The following is a 17,801-nucleotide window of genomic DNA, read 5'->3' as shown; positions in this document are numbered from 1 at the left end:
GTATCTATGGCACGATTACTCTGAAGATAGCCTTGTTTTCTCCTCTGCATGTCACTGTTTTAATCCTTCCCAGTGATACTGATATTGTTGACCATTCCTTTGCATATCTGTTCTTTCTTACTCAAGGATAGCAGAACGAGATTTTCACTATACTCGGTGAAATTTACAGCAGATAGATATGTATTTTACTTACTCTAAAATCCTTCATAGGAAACTGCTGAACTCTGTTTTTTTCCCACATTCCTTCAGTCTGATTGAGTCCCTGAAGTTTTGGAGGACTCGCTTTCTACTTCTGCCTGCCTGCATCAGTGCCACAAAGCGCATCATGGAAGGAGAAGTGCACTGTGATGTGTATGGTGACAAGCCGCGTTCTGATGAGGAGGAGTGGCAGCTTCTAGATGGATTCATTCGCTTTGTGGAGGGTTTGAACCGCATTCGTCGACGTCATAGATCTGATCGAATGATTCGAGTGAGTCAGCTTTTAGTTGGGTGAGAAGCTGAGTTTGAGTTTTATCTGAACCATCTAATGAAGCATTAGCAGAGAGACCCTGAGGCAATCCCAAGCAAGTTGGGGGGATATGTATGTGGGTGTGGGTAATCCATACAAAAAGCACAGTGCTGACCAATGTACTATTTCAGATTTCAAATAGTATGGCTGTATTAACACCTTGCTATTCTTGAGCTACTCACGTTTACCTGGAATGGCTATCCCATGCTGCTGTGGCTGGAACCAGAATCAGAACAGTTAGGTCACTGGGTGGGAAGCCAAGCTCTTCTGCATAGTGTAGCTGTGCCTTAGCCTGGTGGTTCTGAGCTGGTTTCCTCAGCTGGTCTTCTCTTACCATAAGCCTGATGTTACCTCTTTGCAAATGTTCATTGCTTTGTGCTGTAGATACGGTTAGCCTGCACCTTGCGGTGCCAATAATTGATGAAAAGGCATCTGTGAGGTAAACTGGTGACTTCTAGCTGGGGTGGTTGTGTGCTGCAGACTTCAGGAAAAGGATTGTGAAAAGAGAACCATATGAGTGAATTCCTGGTGAATGGTAGTTTCAAGAAGGTGATGAGCAACTTGTTAGTGTGTATCAAATGCTCTTCCAATTCACACACTGAATGGGATAATTTATTTCAGAGAAAATCCACCTTTTCCAGAAAAACATCCATTTTATTTTGAGAATAGAGTCCACACAAGACGCTAGGCTGCTCCATTTCTTATGTACCTATGGTTTAACTCACTTTTTAAAGTGTACCTAATAAAGCCCTGCTGACATGAGGTGTTGTGTTCTTGCTTACTAGTTAAGCCTAGCTTGACCAAGCCTGTGCTTTCATTTTTTCTTTGTTAGAAAGGGTCTGCCATGAAAGGCTTGCAGATTGCTGGTCCAATTCCCACCCACTCTCTGGAGCAGTCTGGGCCTCCCATTGGAAAGAAAGGAACCTCAGCACTCTCAGCTCTGCTGCAGATGGAAGCCAGTCAGAAGTGAGTCCCTACAACTAGGCTGTGTGAAGAGCACTAGAACATCCTTCCTACCTATTCTACCTGGCCTGGCTAAAGCAGATTTGGGGAACTTTGCCTTAAAAAAAAGAGAGCTGTGTGATCCTGCTTCTTTAGTGTCCTTGTGGCCAGACTGGGGAAATACTGGGCTTTTACAGTGACTTCCCTGTTACGTTTCTATTAATAGAATGATTACCAAAGACTAGAAAGGAACATGGAAACTAGGGAAGTGAATGTCCAGTAATTTAGAAGGAGCATCTTTTTAACTATCATCTCAGTCTACTACACATCAGATTTGTCATCTGTTTGTGGTTTTCCAGTATTATTGCATTCACATAAGAGCTTCACTGGGACGTAAGTGTACACAAGTACAGCACACTAGTTAGGTGGCCTCAATATGAACATTGGGTAACAAATACAGTCTAAACAAAATAGCTTGTTTTCACTGATAATGTCTAATTAAAATACCTGTGAAACCTCTGAGTTTTTGTTTCAGTATTGATCTACAGTAGTTCAAAGAAACTCAGAGTACTAATACCAGATTTGCTGTAAACACAATGTAAACATTGTTGCTGTTAAATACAAAAAAAATTAAGTATTTTTTAATGATAAGGTAGTATTACACACGCATAATAAAACTGAGTTAAGTTCAAGGGTCCATATTGTTTATATGGGGCAAAAAGTACTTGCAGAACATTGGATTGACTCTCTGCTTCCGAGTGTGGGAAAGCAAATGTCTGAAATTAGAGGAGTACCCCTCTGCAACAGTTGCCTTCAGGTGGAAGCTTCCTTTTGTTTTAGGACGCTGGGGGAGCAGCAAGCAGCAGTGCTTTCTGGGAAGAGCTCTGGACAGCCTTCGGAGAGCGGGAGCATTGCTATCACACCCACCTATATGGACAGCCCTCGTAAGGTAAAGACTTTCTGGTCTTTAGCTACTGTTTTTACACAAGAATTTTTCAAATAATAGAAGATTGTTTCTCCAGGCACATGGCTACATCATACTACATTTTATTCCAATCCAGCAAGGACTAGGTCTGTACTGGGGATGTCCTTAAGCCTTTGTGAGCAAGGGCATAAGAAGAGGTTGGGGAACAACCATCCTTTAATTCTTTAACACTGTGACAATGAGAAGGAATCCCTGGGATGCTGTTGTGGTGTGTTTTGCTCATTTAAGTGGTATTTTTTAATTAGTCCGTTTCCTTTTTCGGTAGTACACTTTGTTTTAGTCAAGGTTTGGTTTTTAGATGTAATAGTACAGTGCTATCTGCACCTATGTGAAGGCTGTCTTTAAGAGCAAAATCCAGCTCTAGACAGTGACTGTGTGATGCTTCAGTGGAATTTTAACAGCAGGAACTCGAGTCACTTGCATCTGCTTAGAGGAGAGGATGTGTTCCCGAGTAGTGATTTAGATGTCGTTCCTTCACTGGCTGGACTCCAGGTTGGAGAAAACTGTCTTCCTGGAGCTCCCTTTGGGCACTTAAAGAAAAGACTGCTATCCCTCAGCCTTCCTGTTAACTGTCCTGTGAGTGCCAGGAGAGCGGAAACTACACCTCCAAGTCCAACCAGAAATATTTGATTATTTTTCTGTATTCTGTATTTTCTGTATTCTGGTATGAAGGTCTTTCAGTAGAAATAACAAGGAAGTGAACAAAGATATTAACACGTGTGGCCTCTCTTTGGGTTCAACAGTTGAAGTATTGCAAAGAAAAAGTTCTCAGATTCCCTGCTATCAACTTTACTATCTCTTTCTGTATTTTGTTCTTAGCATCTAGTGTTCTGACATCCACCCTTTTTTGCCACCATCAGGGAGAATTGTTGTTTTACTCTGGAGACCTGGATATTGCTAGTTGAAGTGATAGATTAACTGCAGTCATCTTAATAGATACTTATTTGTAGAATGAGGATGTTCACAAAATGCAGATGAGATTCTGGAGCAGTCCTGCTAGGCTTGGAAAAAATAGGTGCAGAAACTGACTTGAGGCATATTTGCAAACTTCAGGCTTTGCATTCTCCTCTACTAAAATCAGCTTCATCAAACTTCCCTCTTTAAATACAGAAATTGTCAATATCACTTCCTACCAGTAAAACTGGTGAAAATTCCACGTAGGACACAGGATAGAAGAATGTTGTGTGGGGTTGTTCTGCACAGCAGAGGGAAAAAGGCCAAACTGGCTTCCTTTGCAGTGGCACACAGGTGTGTTGGAAACAAAGTAGCAGACTTGGTGCTACCAGCAAATGCTGATAAGCAAATACAATCTTGTGTAATTTTAAAAGTAAGGATATTCAAAAGCCTCTCTGGAGAGCTAACTGGAGAAGGTGGAAGAATGTGTTATGTTCAAAGCATTTCACACTATAGTAGTAAACACTCTTATAAGTATTTACACATTACACTGGAAAAGGAGTGATTGCAATCTCCAAGTTGATGGCTCACAGCTTGTTGGAAAGGTGCTGGTGGACAGATAGCCTTACTGAGCAACTTTGTGCTCGCTTGAAAACATCAGCAAATGTGTGCCTTGTGTTTCCATGGCAACACAACCCATTTAGGGCTCAGCAGCATGGGTATGTCTGTTGGCTGTCCAGAGACTTGCAGCCAAAGTACTGACAAATTGTCACAGCTGTGTGTGTTGTCAGCAGCCAAAGGAGCAAGTGCTTTTCTAGGATGCTATTTAGTGCTGGAGTTATTCCAAAACTTAAATGAGCCACTGGCTCCACCTTTACTCTGTTTTAGAGTAGAACTGAGAAGTCACTTCAGCCAGTTACGGGGCAATACAGTGTGATTTTAACACAGTGAGTTAGCTTGATGCATAATCTGTTTGGGAAGTCTTTGCCCGTATGGATACGACATGCTTGGCTCTGCTTCTGCACTGCGTAAATTGTCAGCCATATAACCCTGGTGTTGATTCTTTCCAGAAGGTGTTTAATATGTACATACCAGGGTAAGCATCATCTTAACTGCAGGCTAGACAAAATATTTTGCCTAGGGAGCAGGATAAAGAACTGCAAATACGGAATGAAAATCTAATTGAGTTCCACTGCATTGTCTCATGTGATAAGAGAATCTTGACACAGCTTTGAACAGCAGCTGGGGATAAATTCACCCAGGGTTTGCAAGTAGGTGGGGAACATAACATAGCACAGTCAGTATCTGTTTAATTATGCATGAAGTATTAAACACAATGTTGGAAAGATCTTTGTGATGAATTTTTCTTCCCTTTCCTTTGCACCGTATCAGACCTGCATTTGAGAGGAAGAGTGTGCTTCCTGAAAAGAGCTGCTTTGCCTCTCCCTCTTTGTCATTTGCATGACTGACAGACTAGGAAAAAAGCTGTGTTCCTTTGGATATTCGTCATTACACATGCAGTTCTACAGGTTTCTGTATCACTATTCAGCTTTGCATGAAACCCACACACTTTAGAGCTCAAGTCTTTCTCCTCTGAAGTGTGGAGGGAAGGCTGTAGTTTCATTTGGCTTCTGATCAGTGTGGTTTTCAAAACTTCAGAAAAGCATCTGTGCTAAGAGCAATGTCTTCTTACAGAGAGAGAAAGTAAAGGTATGTGTGCAAGTAACTCCCGATGTGCATTCTGCAGCATTCTGTGGCATCTGACATTCTGGGTCTGTTTGGGATTTACATTCTTCTCATACTTTCTCTCTGTGGTCATTTCATACTTGCACAACCTTGTATTTGCTTTTCTTCAACTCCTTGTTCCTGTTGCCATTAATGGGCCTACTTTCTCTAATGCCTTCAGGATGGGTCCTTCTTTATGGATTTTGTTCGCAGCCCACGTACAGCTTCAACCTTCTACTCACAGGTTAGTTTTGAGTGGGGTCTTGTCATCTCTGGCTTTTGGGCTGAGGTGATAGAGATCGTTTGTTTTCGTGAGCTTGCCATGTGGGTAACCAGTGTTAGTTTCCAGATCTGCTTGTTGGGAAGGAGGTGCACAGCATTAACAGGACAAAGTGGCTGGCAGTGGTGGATGAAACTATTTTCTTCCACCACTCAATGTGTGTGATGTGCTTTGGATGTCCATGTTCACTAGCCTGACTGTCCTTGCAGTACCGTCTTGTCAGCTACTGAAGCTTCTCTTTTTGTGTTGCAGAAGTAGTCATTTTCCATCTTCCCTTGCTAAACAAAATGGCAACAGCTTACTCATCTCATTCTTGGCTAAATTTCTTCTGTAGTATTTGACTGACAGTTGATTCTGGGGAGATCCAAGTCAAATTGTGTCCTTGGGTTCTTAAACAACTAAGGGCTGAAAATATTGTTGTCATCTTCGTGTAAAAGAGTCATTGTGACAGAAGTAGTGTGTAAACTTAACAGCAGTTAGGGGTTAGTAGTAACACAGTGTGTCCTTAGAAAATGCTGCTAGCTGAAGTGAGCTCTGAGGAGGGAGAGTGGATTTAGCTGGCTGTGGGGACTGTGGATTCCATGTTGGAGCATCTGCTGTTCTTGGCTGCCCAAAAAGGGACATCTGCCATTGTGGACTGAGAGATCTCTGGGATGTGAGAAGTGGCATAAATAAAAGGACTCTGGTCTGGCTGTCAGATCTAAGTCAAACTACCAGCTTTGTGATTTGTAGCTCTGTGTGTGATGTGGATTCATCGTGGCAGATCAGTCCTCGTATTTACACCAGCTTTTAACCAGAGTTACTCTGCTGTACGTGTTCCTCTCCCCCACCTCTCTAGCTTTTATATAATGTGCTTTTCCTAAACCATACGTGTTAATGACAGATGGCAATTGCAGCCTGTACTTTGCTGAATCCTTCAGCATTAATGTTCTTTCTGAAATGATTTTATGTTAATTTTTGTGAACTATTCAGTCTACCGTTAGAATAGTGCAAGTGTTCCTGCGGGAGGAAAGTGTTCTTGTTGTCTTGGTGACATAGGTGTGGGTGGGTGCCAACCAGCCTCCTGGTACTACCCTAAGAAAGGAAGGAAGATGAGCTGATTTTGTGCATTATGAAACTTGAATTCCATGTGATACGTTTACGTATTTTTGTCTGAGAGTTAGTTAAAACACTTTTTTTCTAACTGCTTACTACTTTCCCATAGGGATTAAATGTCCCGTTCTGTCCATTACATGTTTGTAATCACAGTTATTTACTCAGGTTGAAAATGTCAGGTTGGGACTGGTGTTGCTGGTTTGTCCATAGTTCTCTCAACACAGTTGTTGCTGAGTTGGTGATCCTCATCTTTTACTGGGGTCTGAATTTCGCATTTGTCAATAGCTCTGTAGTGATGGCAAAAGTAAAACTGTATTTATCCTTTCTGCATATGTTTCTGCTTGCTTATGGTATTGCTTATTAACTAACTTGAGCTGAAATACTGATGATGCAGGGAGGAGAGAAAATGGGAAAGAGCTTACATCACAAATTTCATAAAGATGTTGCTGTTTACTCCTTGCAGGTCTCTATAGATCAGTCAGTTCCTGCAACCTCAGACAGCAACACATTGATAAACACGGGGCAGTTACCTGATCGGGGCAACATGCAGACCTTGGGAAGTTCCCAGAATGTTGTAGACCAAGGATATACCACAGCTGGTGCTGCAGAGGGCGGGTAAGAAAAGCACAGCAGTGCTATGCTGCGGTTCTGCTCAGTTACATTCCCCTTTCCGGTGTCAAGGAATCGGCACTTAAAACAGAAACCTGAGAACAAGATGTGCTGTGTCTGTCAGCACTAGAAAGCACTTGTCACAAGACTTTACTGCAGCATTTCCACATGCAGAAAGAGTGGTAGTAAAATAAGGCTTGCAACCCAGTTTTCCAGAATTAAATGAACACAAGGCCCAATTTCCCCACCCACAAAAAGAGCTTCATTCTTCAAGAATTGAAGAACGATGAAATTCCATTTCTGAAGTCTGTTAGCAGAAAAGCAGGCTTTGAATTGACATCTGTCTTCTGTCTGTTATAGCAAAGGGGGCCCTGCAGGTCTAACTGGATGCAGTAGGTTGATGAAATCCAAGAGGTTCTAACCTGGAGGCGAGACATGGGGAGGAAGCAACATTAAAAATAAACTGTATTAGCACCGGTTTCCTGCAGTTGTAAAAAAAAAAAAAAAAAAAAAAAAGCCAACCTCAAAATGTTTGCTCTCAATTTCTCCTGAGGATGGCTGTATGTAGTGTAGTGTATATTGGGTCAATATAACAATGACCTCAGGGGGAAAATACAGGTCTTATGCTTTTACTTGTCCTTCCTGAGATTAAAAAGGAAATAAATGTGGCAAATTCACTGCTGGGAAGAGAAGAGAGAGCATTTTTCTTAAATGTACATTTTTGAACATATCTGGCAGCTTCCTTGATTTTTGAACATGCTTCTGTTTACTTCCCAGCTCTCAGCAGTGTTCGGCAAGCACGCTGACTTCTTCTTCCACCTTGATAGAGATTCTCGAAGCCATGAAACACCCCACGTAAGTTTTTGATATAAATATGCTTAACATCTGTCTAGACACTTTGTAAGAGGACATGAGGCATAGAGTCACTCAAAGGGAGAGCCCCATGTCAACTTTGGAATAGTTTTAATCATCCTATTGTTATTCACTTCTAATCTCTCCAACGAGGAATTTTATAGAAATTGAGATACAAGTATCACTGCGGACTTCAATTATTAGAATCCCAGAATCTTATCTAAAGCAAGAATTCTCTGTAAGACACTGAAGTGCTGTCAATGTTAGCTCTTCATCTTGTTATCAGAAACTAGTGATATGTCACTCTATGAGTTTCTTGTCCTATGTCTTTATCCCCCTATTTTTTTCCCAGCAGTGAATTTTGTCTTTGTAACTTAAAAGAACTATCAATCAGTCCATGTTTGTGACATGCTGTGATTTCAGCACAGGGATCCAGCTACTTTCTGAACAGAAGGGCCTCTCTCCCTACTGTTTCATCAGTGCAGAAGTTGTACACTGGCTGGTGAATAATGTTGAAGGTGTGCAGACCCAAGCCATGGCAATTGACATAATGCAGGTAAGAGAGCTATCAAGGAGGGCCAGAAATACCTCACTCTGTGAAGAAAGTAGAATTGTAGAGGAAAGCATAGCAATCATTTCTGTTTATGAAAATCCTCTTATTGATAGGCATTGAAAACAGTGTTAAACAGAACATGAGGTAATGATGATACTTTTTCGATTCCCTATCACCTACTCTTCAGTAGTAATGTATATTATTTTTTTCCACTTACATGTGATGACAGTTCTGTGTATAACCTCCAATTAGCTAGTAGTTACCAAGAGCTCTCCATTGTCTTAGAATTATGAGGCGCTAGAGTGTGCTTTGGTTTCGGGTTTAGTTTTGGTTTTTCTTCTGATAATTAATTAATGAAATCGTAATAAAACCAGCGTATGACCTCTCTTTTATGGATACTGAAGTATACACGCTTTATGCAAGATACACTGCTTGTGTTCATGACATTTTTTTTCTTCCCTATCAAACTGTGTCAGGGGCAGAAGGTTGGAAATATTTTGGTGTTCATTCTCTTGCTGAGATCCCATATCAATTAGCAGAAACGTGGAATGTGTCTGACCTTTTACCTTCCTATAAATCCATCTATAAAACCAGATCAGGGTAAGGGAGGAAGACAGACATTTGCAGAAGGATCAAATGCAATTTCTCAGGGAGATAAGGACTTGCTACACTTACTGAATATCAAGAGATAACATTGCTGGTATTTTCATTAGGCACATATCTGGACAAAAAGATGTCAAGAAAAACTAATTATTTCCTAATGTACTCTAGCAACCTTTTTATGTAACTGAAAGAGTGACTTCTCCTTTTTTATCGTGTTTGCTCTGTTCTCTTTTTTTCCTTCAGAAAATGCTAGAAGAGCAGCTTATTGTCCATGCATCTGGAGAAGCTTTACGAACCTTTATCTATGGCTTTTATTTTTACAAGATTGTTGTGGACAAGGAACCAGACAGAGGTCAGCATCATGTTATTACAAGACTGTCCTCATTATCCCTTTGTATAATCACTAGCTGTACTTGATTCTTATGGGTGCTGCAGCAGAAAATACTGCTTTAAAGAGAGTCAAAGAAATTCAGCCGCCTTGGTTAAAAAAAAAAAAAGGAATTACAACATAATTTTTTCTCCTTCCTCTTTTTCAGAAAGAAGTACATCTCTTTCTTGATCACTTGTTTCTAACTGTGATCTGTCCTTCCCCTTGCTTTTTTGTTCAGTGGGCATGCAGCAGCCTGCCATGTGGCACACAGCTGCCATGGATGACTTCTCCGCCTTCCAGAGGAAATGGTTTGAGGTGGCATTTGTGGCAGAAGAGCTCCTGCACTCGGACATCCCAGCGTTTTTCCTGCCCTGGCTGCCCAGCCGCCCAGCCTCCTATGCAAGTAGGCACAGTTCCTTTAGCCGCAGTTTCGGAGGACGGAGCCAGGCAGCTGCATTATTAGGTAGATGCACAGCACAGGTGACAGCTGGGGAAGTTCAAGGGGGTAGTTTGAAAGGGGAAGATCAGCCAGCCAAGGGTATGATCTCACGTGGACCAGCAATAAAGCTGCAAATTTCATGCTGGCCTTACATGTGTCTTGCACGTGGAGTTGTTCTCATATGCTGAAGGTGTGTTTCACTGGCTGAGCAGGCAATTTTTGCTTCTCAGTACTGAAATCCAGTAAAAAGTATTCTGTAAGTATTCCATGTTCCTGAACTTCCCCCCATGCCATCCTCTAGAATACAGAGAGGAAAATACTGACTTTGTCTCCTTGTGGATCCAGACACACTCTTCACAACCTGTGATGAGCATGGAGGGATAAATTGTGGGAAAAGCAGAGCAACCAAACTGCCCTTAAAATGACACATCTAATTGCTTCTTAATGGCAAAAGCCACAGCAAGATTCAGATATGTTAGAAGTTTTGTGATGTGCTAGAAGCTTCTTGGCTAATCAGAACCATGTATAGCCAGAGTCCTTAGATGAAAGTCTGGGAAGCCCAGCTACAGTCCCTGCAGTGTGGAAGCAGTAGGGTTTGCATTTGGAAGATCTTGCTGCTGGGCAAGATACTATTATCTAAATTATATATAATGTATATCTAGACATTATCTAAAGTTCTCTAATGTGTGAAGTATAATGCTGACTACACTACAGCCTGTGAAACATACGGGCTGCATGATTGTTGCTTTGTCAGCTTTTTGTTGCATTTCCAGGCCAGCCTGAGTCACTTGCTTTTGTTCCTCTTGCCCTGCTTAAAATTATGAGAAAAATCATTGCTATGGAACTGCAACTTCAGATTTATTTAGATGCATCTTTTAAAGGCCTATCAATTAAGGAGAAAAAGAAAATTCTGCTGTTCTCCTGTTTTGTATATTTGACCTTTTGAAGAGAAGTGACTTAATGCTGGTGTAGTATCTCTTAAACCTGAAGTTACGGTAACCCTTATGTATTTCTGAAAGGCTTGTTTGAAGAGGAACAGCATCAGAAATGGGAAAGCATTAAGGATAGGAAGTCTGAACCAATGGTTAATTCCCTGAAGCCAACATATGCAGGGTATTTTTCCCTGTCGCATGATAAATCTGTTGCCTTGGCTAGTATCCAACCTCATTAGCTCAGTGATTGGCCGGAGCTGAAGCCTGAACACAGGCTGGCATCGAAGATTTGCGAGGGCTGGAGGTGTTTGGGCCAGCTCCTGTTTCTGCTTTGATCTCTTACTATTTAGCCCAAGAAAGACACTTCACCTTTCTGTGTCTGTCCTCTTTTGTGAGATGAGAAGACTGAGACTCAGTAAGCTTGCACCTGGGGAAACAGACAAGGAAAGAAGAGGGCTTTAGTGGCCTTCTCACCTTTTCTTTAACACCAGCCAGGAAAGAATGTATTCTTTCAGCATGTGATGTAGTTACACACCGGTGTAGCCTTCCTTTTTCATTTCAGTTGGAATTGTGTCCATTCTGCTATTTAACTGATTTGCAGTTCTTGGATGAATGAAAAATGCTTCCAGATTGCTCTCATGCAGTCTGGTTATTCCAGGAATAACAGTTTCTTGGAGAAAAATCCAGTGTGGAACTTTTTTCTTACAAAGGAACTGGTTTAATTGATGTTTCTGTGCTGTCCCTCTTCTAAACAGTATTAAAAAACCCAACAAACTTCACCAGTTCATCTGAGGCAAGGAGCTTTACTAAACCCAGATGACCTCTGGTCCACGTGACTTCATTTGTTCCTCTCTTGGCTTTGATTTGGTTGTGGTTTTTATTTCTTCCCCTCCCCACCTTCCCTAAATGTCAAGCTGTGACATAAAATTGCATGCAAGCATTGGGAGCTCTGGAACAAGCTCCATGTATCTTGAAAATCTTTATCCCTCCCAATTCCCCTATCACTTGCCCAGTGATTGTCCCCTTTCCCTTCCCATTGCAAGTCTGACCTGTGATATACCTAATCTTGTCCCTTTTGATTTATAGCAATGCATGCACTAGCAATTGTAGTCATGTATATAGCGTAGTCTGTGACTGGAGAATAACCTGCCTGCTCCTCTCCGATTTACTCAACAAATCATTAGTTAAATGCTCAATGATACAAGACAATTGGGAAGCAGGTGAGTCGTCTTAAAATCAAATCTACGGAAGCCAAAGTTTATTCTATTAAAATTAAGTTGGTTTTAAACTGAAACTTCGGAATTCAGACACGTGGCTATTTCTTATCAGTTTTTAAGGTCCTTTTGAGTAGCTCACCTGGTTGGACTGTGTTCCTGTTGCTTTACCTGTGCATTACAGCTGCAGACAAGACGGAGAGAGAAGCTCCAGCCCTAATGGGGTGTCTGCATTGTCTGGAAAAAGGAACAGTCTAAGGGAGCAGGGAGCTCATTCTTCACAGTGTGCTGGTTTGGGCACACTGGACTGTGGTGTTATTGCTGACCTCTTAGCTAACAACCAACATCTACCTGATTGAGCTGCTTTCACTTTACAGCTTTTGGGATCTTGTTTTCCAACATACTTTGTTAGAAAACTGCCACCATAATCTTCTAACTACAGCCATTGCATTCACAGTGATATTCCACTGAAAAGGACCAAGAAAAAGAAAATCCCAAGATGTTGGTCTGTCTGACAATACCAGACCAATTCAGAAATTGCAGATGAGACATTTCCCAAAGACAAAAATGGATCTTATTTGCAAAACAAAACTGTGTGATGTTCTTCCATTTTTATTGGGTTTTTTCTTCTTTTCCCCTGCCTCGTTCTAAGCTGCAGTAATAGCAATGTAAAGGATTTTCTTATAACCTTGAAAACTGCTTTCAGCTAACTTGCAGTAGATGTGAAGGTGGGAACTGTCCATCTACCTGGATGAAGAACTTTTTAATTTTTTTTTTAAATGCCATTAAATTATAAGGTCATTTGAAAGGTGACCATATAAAGGGGTGCACGTCTTCCTCTACTTAAGCAACAAATAACAACATCCATCCCTCATGCATGCAATAAAAAAAAAGGGCAAAGGTTTTTCAATAGTAGTATTGCAGCCCTTTGTTTTGTGTCAGTTTTTAACGTTATAGAAATGTTACATTATGTATTTGCCTAAAGAAAAGTTGAAAGTGACAGCGTGGTTCATAGCAGGACTTTGGTCTCAGAGTCAGGAGATCTGGGCTCTGTACCTGGCTTTGCAGTCTGCTCTGTGACACCAGCCAGGTCACTTCCACCTTCTGTGCTTCCCTTCCTCTTTTGCCTGATAGCTGAGATTTTCTTTCACTGGGGTGCGGGGCACAAAGGGAGCTGGATCTTGGGCACTATCTCTGCACTTGCTGCAAAACAATAGAAGGTATTGCAGTGATCGTAACACTGCTGCATGAGTCTTGGCTGCCTTTCCATGCTTTTACAAAAAGTGTTGGATGTGCAGTTTTAGCAATGCGGTAATGTGGGATATTGATGTGGGGTCAAAGAAACAAGAAGTTTAACTTCTAATTTCTAGCTGTGGAAGGTCCCAGAATGCTCCTGCCCTGTGTACCAACACCCTGTTGTGATTGCTGGTGGGGGCATATAGAAAGATATTAAACCAAATTTGGAATGTCTTGGGCGTGAAGGAGCTGATGATGTCTAGCCATGTTTAATTATGGCACCAGTCGCTTATTGATTAGCTCCGTGACTCTTGGTTCTGTGTCTTTATTGCAGCTGAAATGTTTTTTGACTGCTTGGGAGGGTAATTCTGTGGCACAGACCTCTGATACGAATAATGCTTCAGGCTTTTATGTCTTTTGTGATCTGGATGAGCAGCATTCTGGGACTGTTCTGCTAGTCCAAAAAATATTTGGGGAGGAGTGGGAGGACAAATTCATTTAAAATAGCTTGTCTTGTTTGGTTTGTTCTCTTCATTCTGTCTCCTACCCTCTTTCAATGCATCTTTTAAATATACCCCTATTCCTTGGCTGCGTAGCTGCCACAGTGCCTGAGCAACGGACAGTGACGCTTGATGTGGATGTGAATAACCGCACTGACCGTTTGGAGTGGTGCAGTTGTTATTACCATGGCAATTTCTCCCTGAATGCTGCTTTTGAAATCAAGTTACACTGGATGGCAGTGACTGCAGCTGTTCTTTTTGAGATGGTAAGGGTTCTTGTGTTCTGGGTGGCCGCAAGTATGCCTGTCTGGCCTCTGTATCCCTTAGACTACTGGGGACGTTGTTGTGGGAAGTATTAAGAGAGAAACAGTGGGTTAAATCCACCCTCATTTCCATAAGTAATTTTACTGGTGGTTGTTAGCATTGCTGCATCTGGTCATCATTTATCATGCTATCTATAGTCATTCTGTCTGCGGAATAGTGTTCTGCTTTTAGTGGGTTTCATGCACAGTATGCACAGATCAGTATAGGTCAAGGTGATAAATTTAAGTCTCCCTTAGGCAAATCTTAAGCCCCAAGCTGGGTCTTTGGAAAAGAATCTGTTTCACGTTGCATTTCTTCTGTCTTCAAACTTGAAAACTTTAAATCTCAGTAGAATTGCTTTCATGACAGGGCTTTTCCAGGCAATGTGTCCTTCCTGTTCAGCAATGCTTTTTAGCTATTTTTAATTTGCTGAAAACATTTTGAATTGAAAATGCAAGTGGTTTGTGTCACTTGTAATTTGTAGATGTTTTCCCTTTTGTAGCTTCTGTAAAACTCAAATAATTTAACACCAGGTTTTACCCCACCCGGCCAGATAGCACTCAGTGATTTTTTTTTTTTTTTGCTTTTATTTAAAAATCTATTGCACTGTTCCAGTAAAGCAGCAGTACTTAGCCACTGATGATAAGTAGGCTGAATCAGTTCCTGAAAAATGTCCTGTTTGAAAGTGCTTTCTGATTGATGAGGCACTTCAAAAAGGAAAGCCTGATGTCTTGTGCTTGTACTGCTTTGCTTACAAGGACGCTTGTGTGCTTGCCATGCAAAGCAAGCTGAGCCTGTGGAGAATTGAGCATGGCTGATCTATTGTCAGGGAATGAGTTACTCCTGTGCACATAAGCGCCCTTCTTCAGTTTGACATGTATTGTATGATTCATTGTTTGAATCTTTTCTCAGGTTCAGGGTTGGCATCGGAAAGCCACGTCCTGTGGTTTCTTGCTAGTTCCAGTCTTGGAAGGGCCGTTTGCCTTGCCCAGTTACTTATATGGAGACCCACTTCGAGCTCAGTTGTTCATCCCACTCAATGTTAGCTGCTTGTTGAAGGAGGGTAGCGAGCATTTGTTTGACGGTAAGAAATGTTCTTTGTTTTACTTGGTGTACTTTTCTGCAAGCAGGTCCCTTCTGGCATGTAGTTGACATGAAGAACCTCATTTACCAGATATGCATGAGCTGTATGAAGGGCCTGTTTTTACATTTCAGCAGCCACACCAGGCTAATCAGCATGCAACAGCGTATGAAGCTGGCAGCTACAAGTACCAAGGCACAGGAAAGGTGGTCTCCCCAGTGATCTTTGTTGCCATAATGCTGTGTACTCTTATAGAGCCTGTTTCAAGTAGTTATTTTGTTTGACATGATGTTAGACTGTAAGAGTCTGTTTTGCTGCTAGACCCTGCCCACAGCTGCTCTGCATTTGTATCCCGCATTTGTTTGTTCTCTCCCTCAGTGAGATTAGGCTTTCATGACTGCCATCCTCTTTTTTTTGTTGTTGCCATGGTTACTTTCACAGTAAGAGTGTTTGCACATGAGATTAAGAGCTAGAAACTGCAATCTCCTTTTCTGCAATGTGATCTCACCCTTTTGACTGATGCTGTTGTGGTAAGTCTCAGGTGGAAGCTCAAAGATCAGGGAACTCTGTTCCCCTGCAGAGGCAAAATTGCATCGTGAGAAGGGACAGCTAGCAAAAGGCTCTTTTTTATAATAGCAAAGATGATGGCTTGCTTTATTTTCATTAACCCTTGACCCAGTGTCCAGGTGTAAATGTAAAAGTTAGTGACAAATCCATGTGAGGTCACCATAGCCACACTGACTTTGAACAAAGTATTTTCAGGGCACTCTGTGGTGATACACAGCAGCCCATTTTCCTTCCTTGCACCCTCCCACACACTCCATAATGTTCCTCTCCTTCATCTCAAGAGACACAAAAGCTAAATTCTCAGCTGAAACTGCTACTGGGGTGTACAAGACTCGGATGAATCTGCTACTGGGGTGTACAAGACATGTCTCTAATAAGGTGGTATTCAAGGGACAGTTGACAGAAAAAAATGTAACTGAAAGAAATGGCTAAAAAAAACCCCAAAAGTGCACAGAGGTCTTCTGAGGAAAACTGAAGTCTTGAAAAGTTGGAAATAAAGTGGCTTGACTAGGTAACAGTTATCTTTTTGTTTTTCAGGCTTTGAACCAGAAACATACTGGGACCGTATGCATCTCCTCCAGGAAGCAATAGCACACAGGTATGTACAGGGCAGAATGACTGAAAGGTTCATATCTCCCTGGATAATGTAGGATGAACACCTGTGCTGAACTCCTGAATCGCATGGGTTCTATGCCATCTGCTTCTCTGAAGTCTGCTTGTAGATTATTAGATTAAAATATAACAATAATGCCTGGAGTTGGTGGGTGCAAGGGGCAGGTAGATAGTATTTCAGCCTGTCACTTATTAGCAAACCATACTGTCTTCATAGGGAGGGCATTGCCGTTGGAAGGTGCCCTGTTACTCTAATTCAGAAGCAGTTAGACTGTAGGTAGATTTCTTTCTGAGAAGGGACAGTTATTTCCTTCACATGTACTTAACACAGTCTTGAGCTGGATGACAACCAGTGACTGACAATTGGCAGGAGACTGGGGTGGTAGCTGTATGTTAGAGGTCGGGCCCAGTTTAAGAAGGAATTGTTGGAAACGTTGAATACCAACCTAGCCTCACCCCTTTGTGTGCTTGAGGTGCCAGTTTGTTTCATGGTGTTGCTGCCAAGGTCTCTTTTCATGACAGAGAGACTGCCTTTTGTAAGGGCCTTTAGCCTGGAAATAATCTTTCATTAGCTTAGAAAGCAGGAGAGGAACAAGTATTCTGCGAACAGCAAAGAACTTTCAGGTGAGCTGCTTGCAGTTCTGTGTGGAATATTGTCCAGCATAAAAAAAAAAAAAAAAAAAAGGTTACAGCTTGAAACATACCCTAGGAATGTCTGTCTGACTATCACTCTTCCCTCATTCATGTGTAGCTGCCCCATTTTGTCAAGAGACTGCTCAGTGCTCTCCCGAACTGAGCTGCTGGTGCTCTTGTTTCCAGCACAAGTTAGGACAGAGTTCAGGATGGGGATACAAGCTTCCTGCTTAGCAGGGGCCAGACAATATTTGGAGAAACTAAACTCTCTTCATCCCTTTTCCCCTTGCATTCAGGCCATTAGAAAAGGGAGCATTTGTGATAGTGGAAGGATTTCCCTGGTGCCTTTGCCTTGGGCTGAAGGAATCCTAGGTGGAGTGGCACTTTTTATCTTGTTTTTTCTTTTTTTTTTTTTTTTTCCCTGGTGTTTGTTTTTCCAGATTTGGATTTGTGCAAGATAAATACTCAGCCTCTGCATTCAACTTCCCAGCTGAGAACAAGCCACAGTATATCCATGTCACAGGTGAGTGATATTTGGCAGGTATTGGGGTAAGGAGGAGGCTATTCTAAAAAAAGAACCATTTTACATGCAGTTTGTTTTGTGTCAGTGATGTTGGTCCTCACGATGTCCCTAGTCAGATGACAAGTAGGTGTATTGGCCAACACAAACCAGAAAACTGGAGAGGCAGTATGAAAAGCACAAAATGTGGCTGCTAATCAGTGGCATTGGTTTGAAATCTTGCTTTATAGTGTCTCTGAAACTTTTATTTCCAGGAGATGGAGAAATTAAAAAAAAAAAAAAACAACAAGGCAGAGCTTATTCCAAGTGCAATGTAAAATGTGTATCTATAGAAGCTAGAAGGAGGGA

The 17,801-nt window shown here is 41.7% G+C and overlaps 1 protein-coding gene across 9 annotated transcripts in view; it reads left to right on the top strand.

Annotated features, from left to right (window-relative positions):
- The window catches only part of DEPDC5 (DEP domain containing 5, GATOR1 subcomplex subunit), a 47,334-nt gene that overhangs the window by 28,179 nt on the left and 1,354 nt on the right, over nucleotides 1-17,801 (top strand). For 4 of the 9 annotated variants that reach the window (XM_040604649.1, XM_040604630.1, XM_040604639.1 and 1 more), the window contains exons 30-42: nucleotides 250-469; nucleotides 1,341-1,474; nucleotides 2,291-2,399; nucleotides 5,236-5,298; nucleotides 6,893-7,044; nucleotides 7,816-7,893; nucleotides 8,314-8,446; nucleotides 9,290-9,398; nucleotides 9,655-9,879; nucleotides 13,834-14,003; nucleotides 14,953-15,124; nucleotides 16,226-16,286; nucleotides 17,374-17,456. In XM_040604649.1, coding sequence (XP_040460583.1) covers nucleotides 250-469; nucleotides 1,341-1,474; nucleotides 2,291-2,399; nucleotides 5,236-5,298; nucleotides 6,893-7,044; nucleotides 7,816-7,893; nucleotides 8,314-8,446; nucleotides 9,290-9,398; nucleotides 9,655-9,879; nucleotides 13,834-14,003; nucleotides 14,953-15,124; nucleotides 16,226-16,286; nucleotides 17,374-17,456 — 1,709 coding nt within the window. The remainder of the gene's footprint in view (nucleotides 1-249; nucleotides 470-1,340; nucleotides 1,475-2,290; nucleotides 2,400-5,235; nucleotides 5,299-6,892; nucleotides 7,045-7,815; nucleotides 7,894-8,313; nucleotides 8,447-9,289; nucleotides 9,399-9,654; nucleotides 9,880-13,833; nucleotides 14,004-14,952; nucleotides 15,125-16,225; nucleotides 16,287-17,373; nucleotides 17,457-17,801) is intronic. The other 5 variants (XM_040604691.1, XM_040604674.1, XM_040604682.1 and 2 more) reach the window with 2 other exon arrangements.

Source organism: Falco naumanni, chromosome 1 (genome assembly GCF_017639655.2).
Source record: "Falco naumanni isolate bFalNau1 chromosome 1, bFalNau1.pat, whole genome shotgun sequence".
In the NCBI taxonomy this organism is placed as follows: Eukaryota; Metazoa; Chordata; class Aves; order Falconiformes; family Falconidae; genus Falco; species Falco naumanni.
This window is presented reverse-complemented; position numbering and strand designations above follow the sequence as displayed.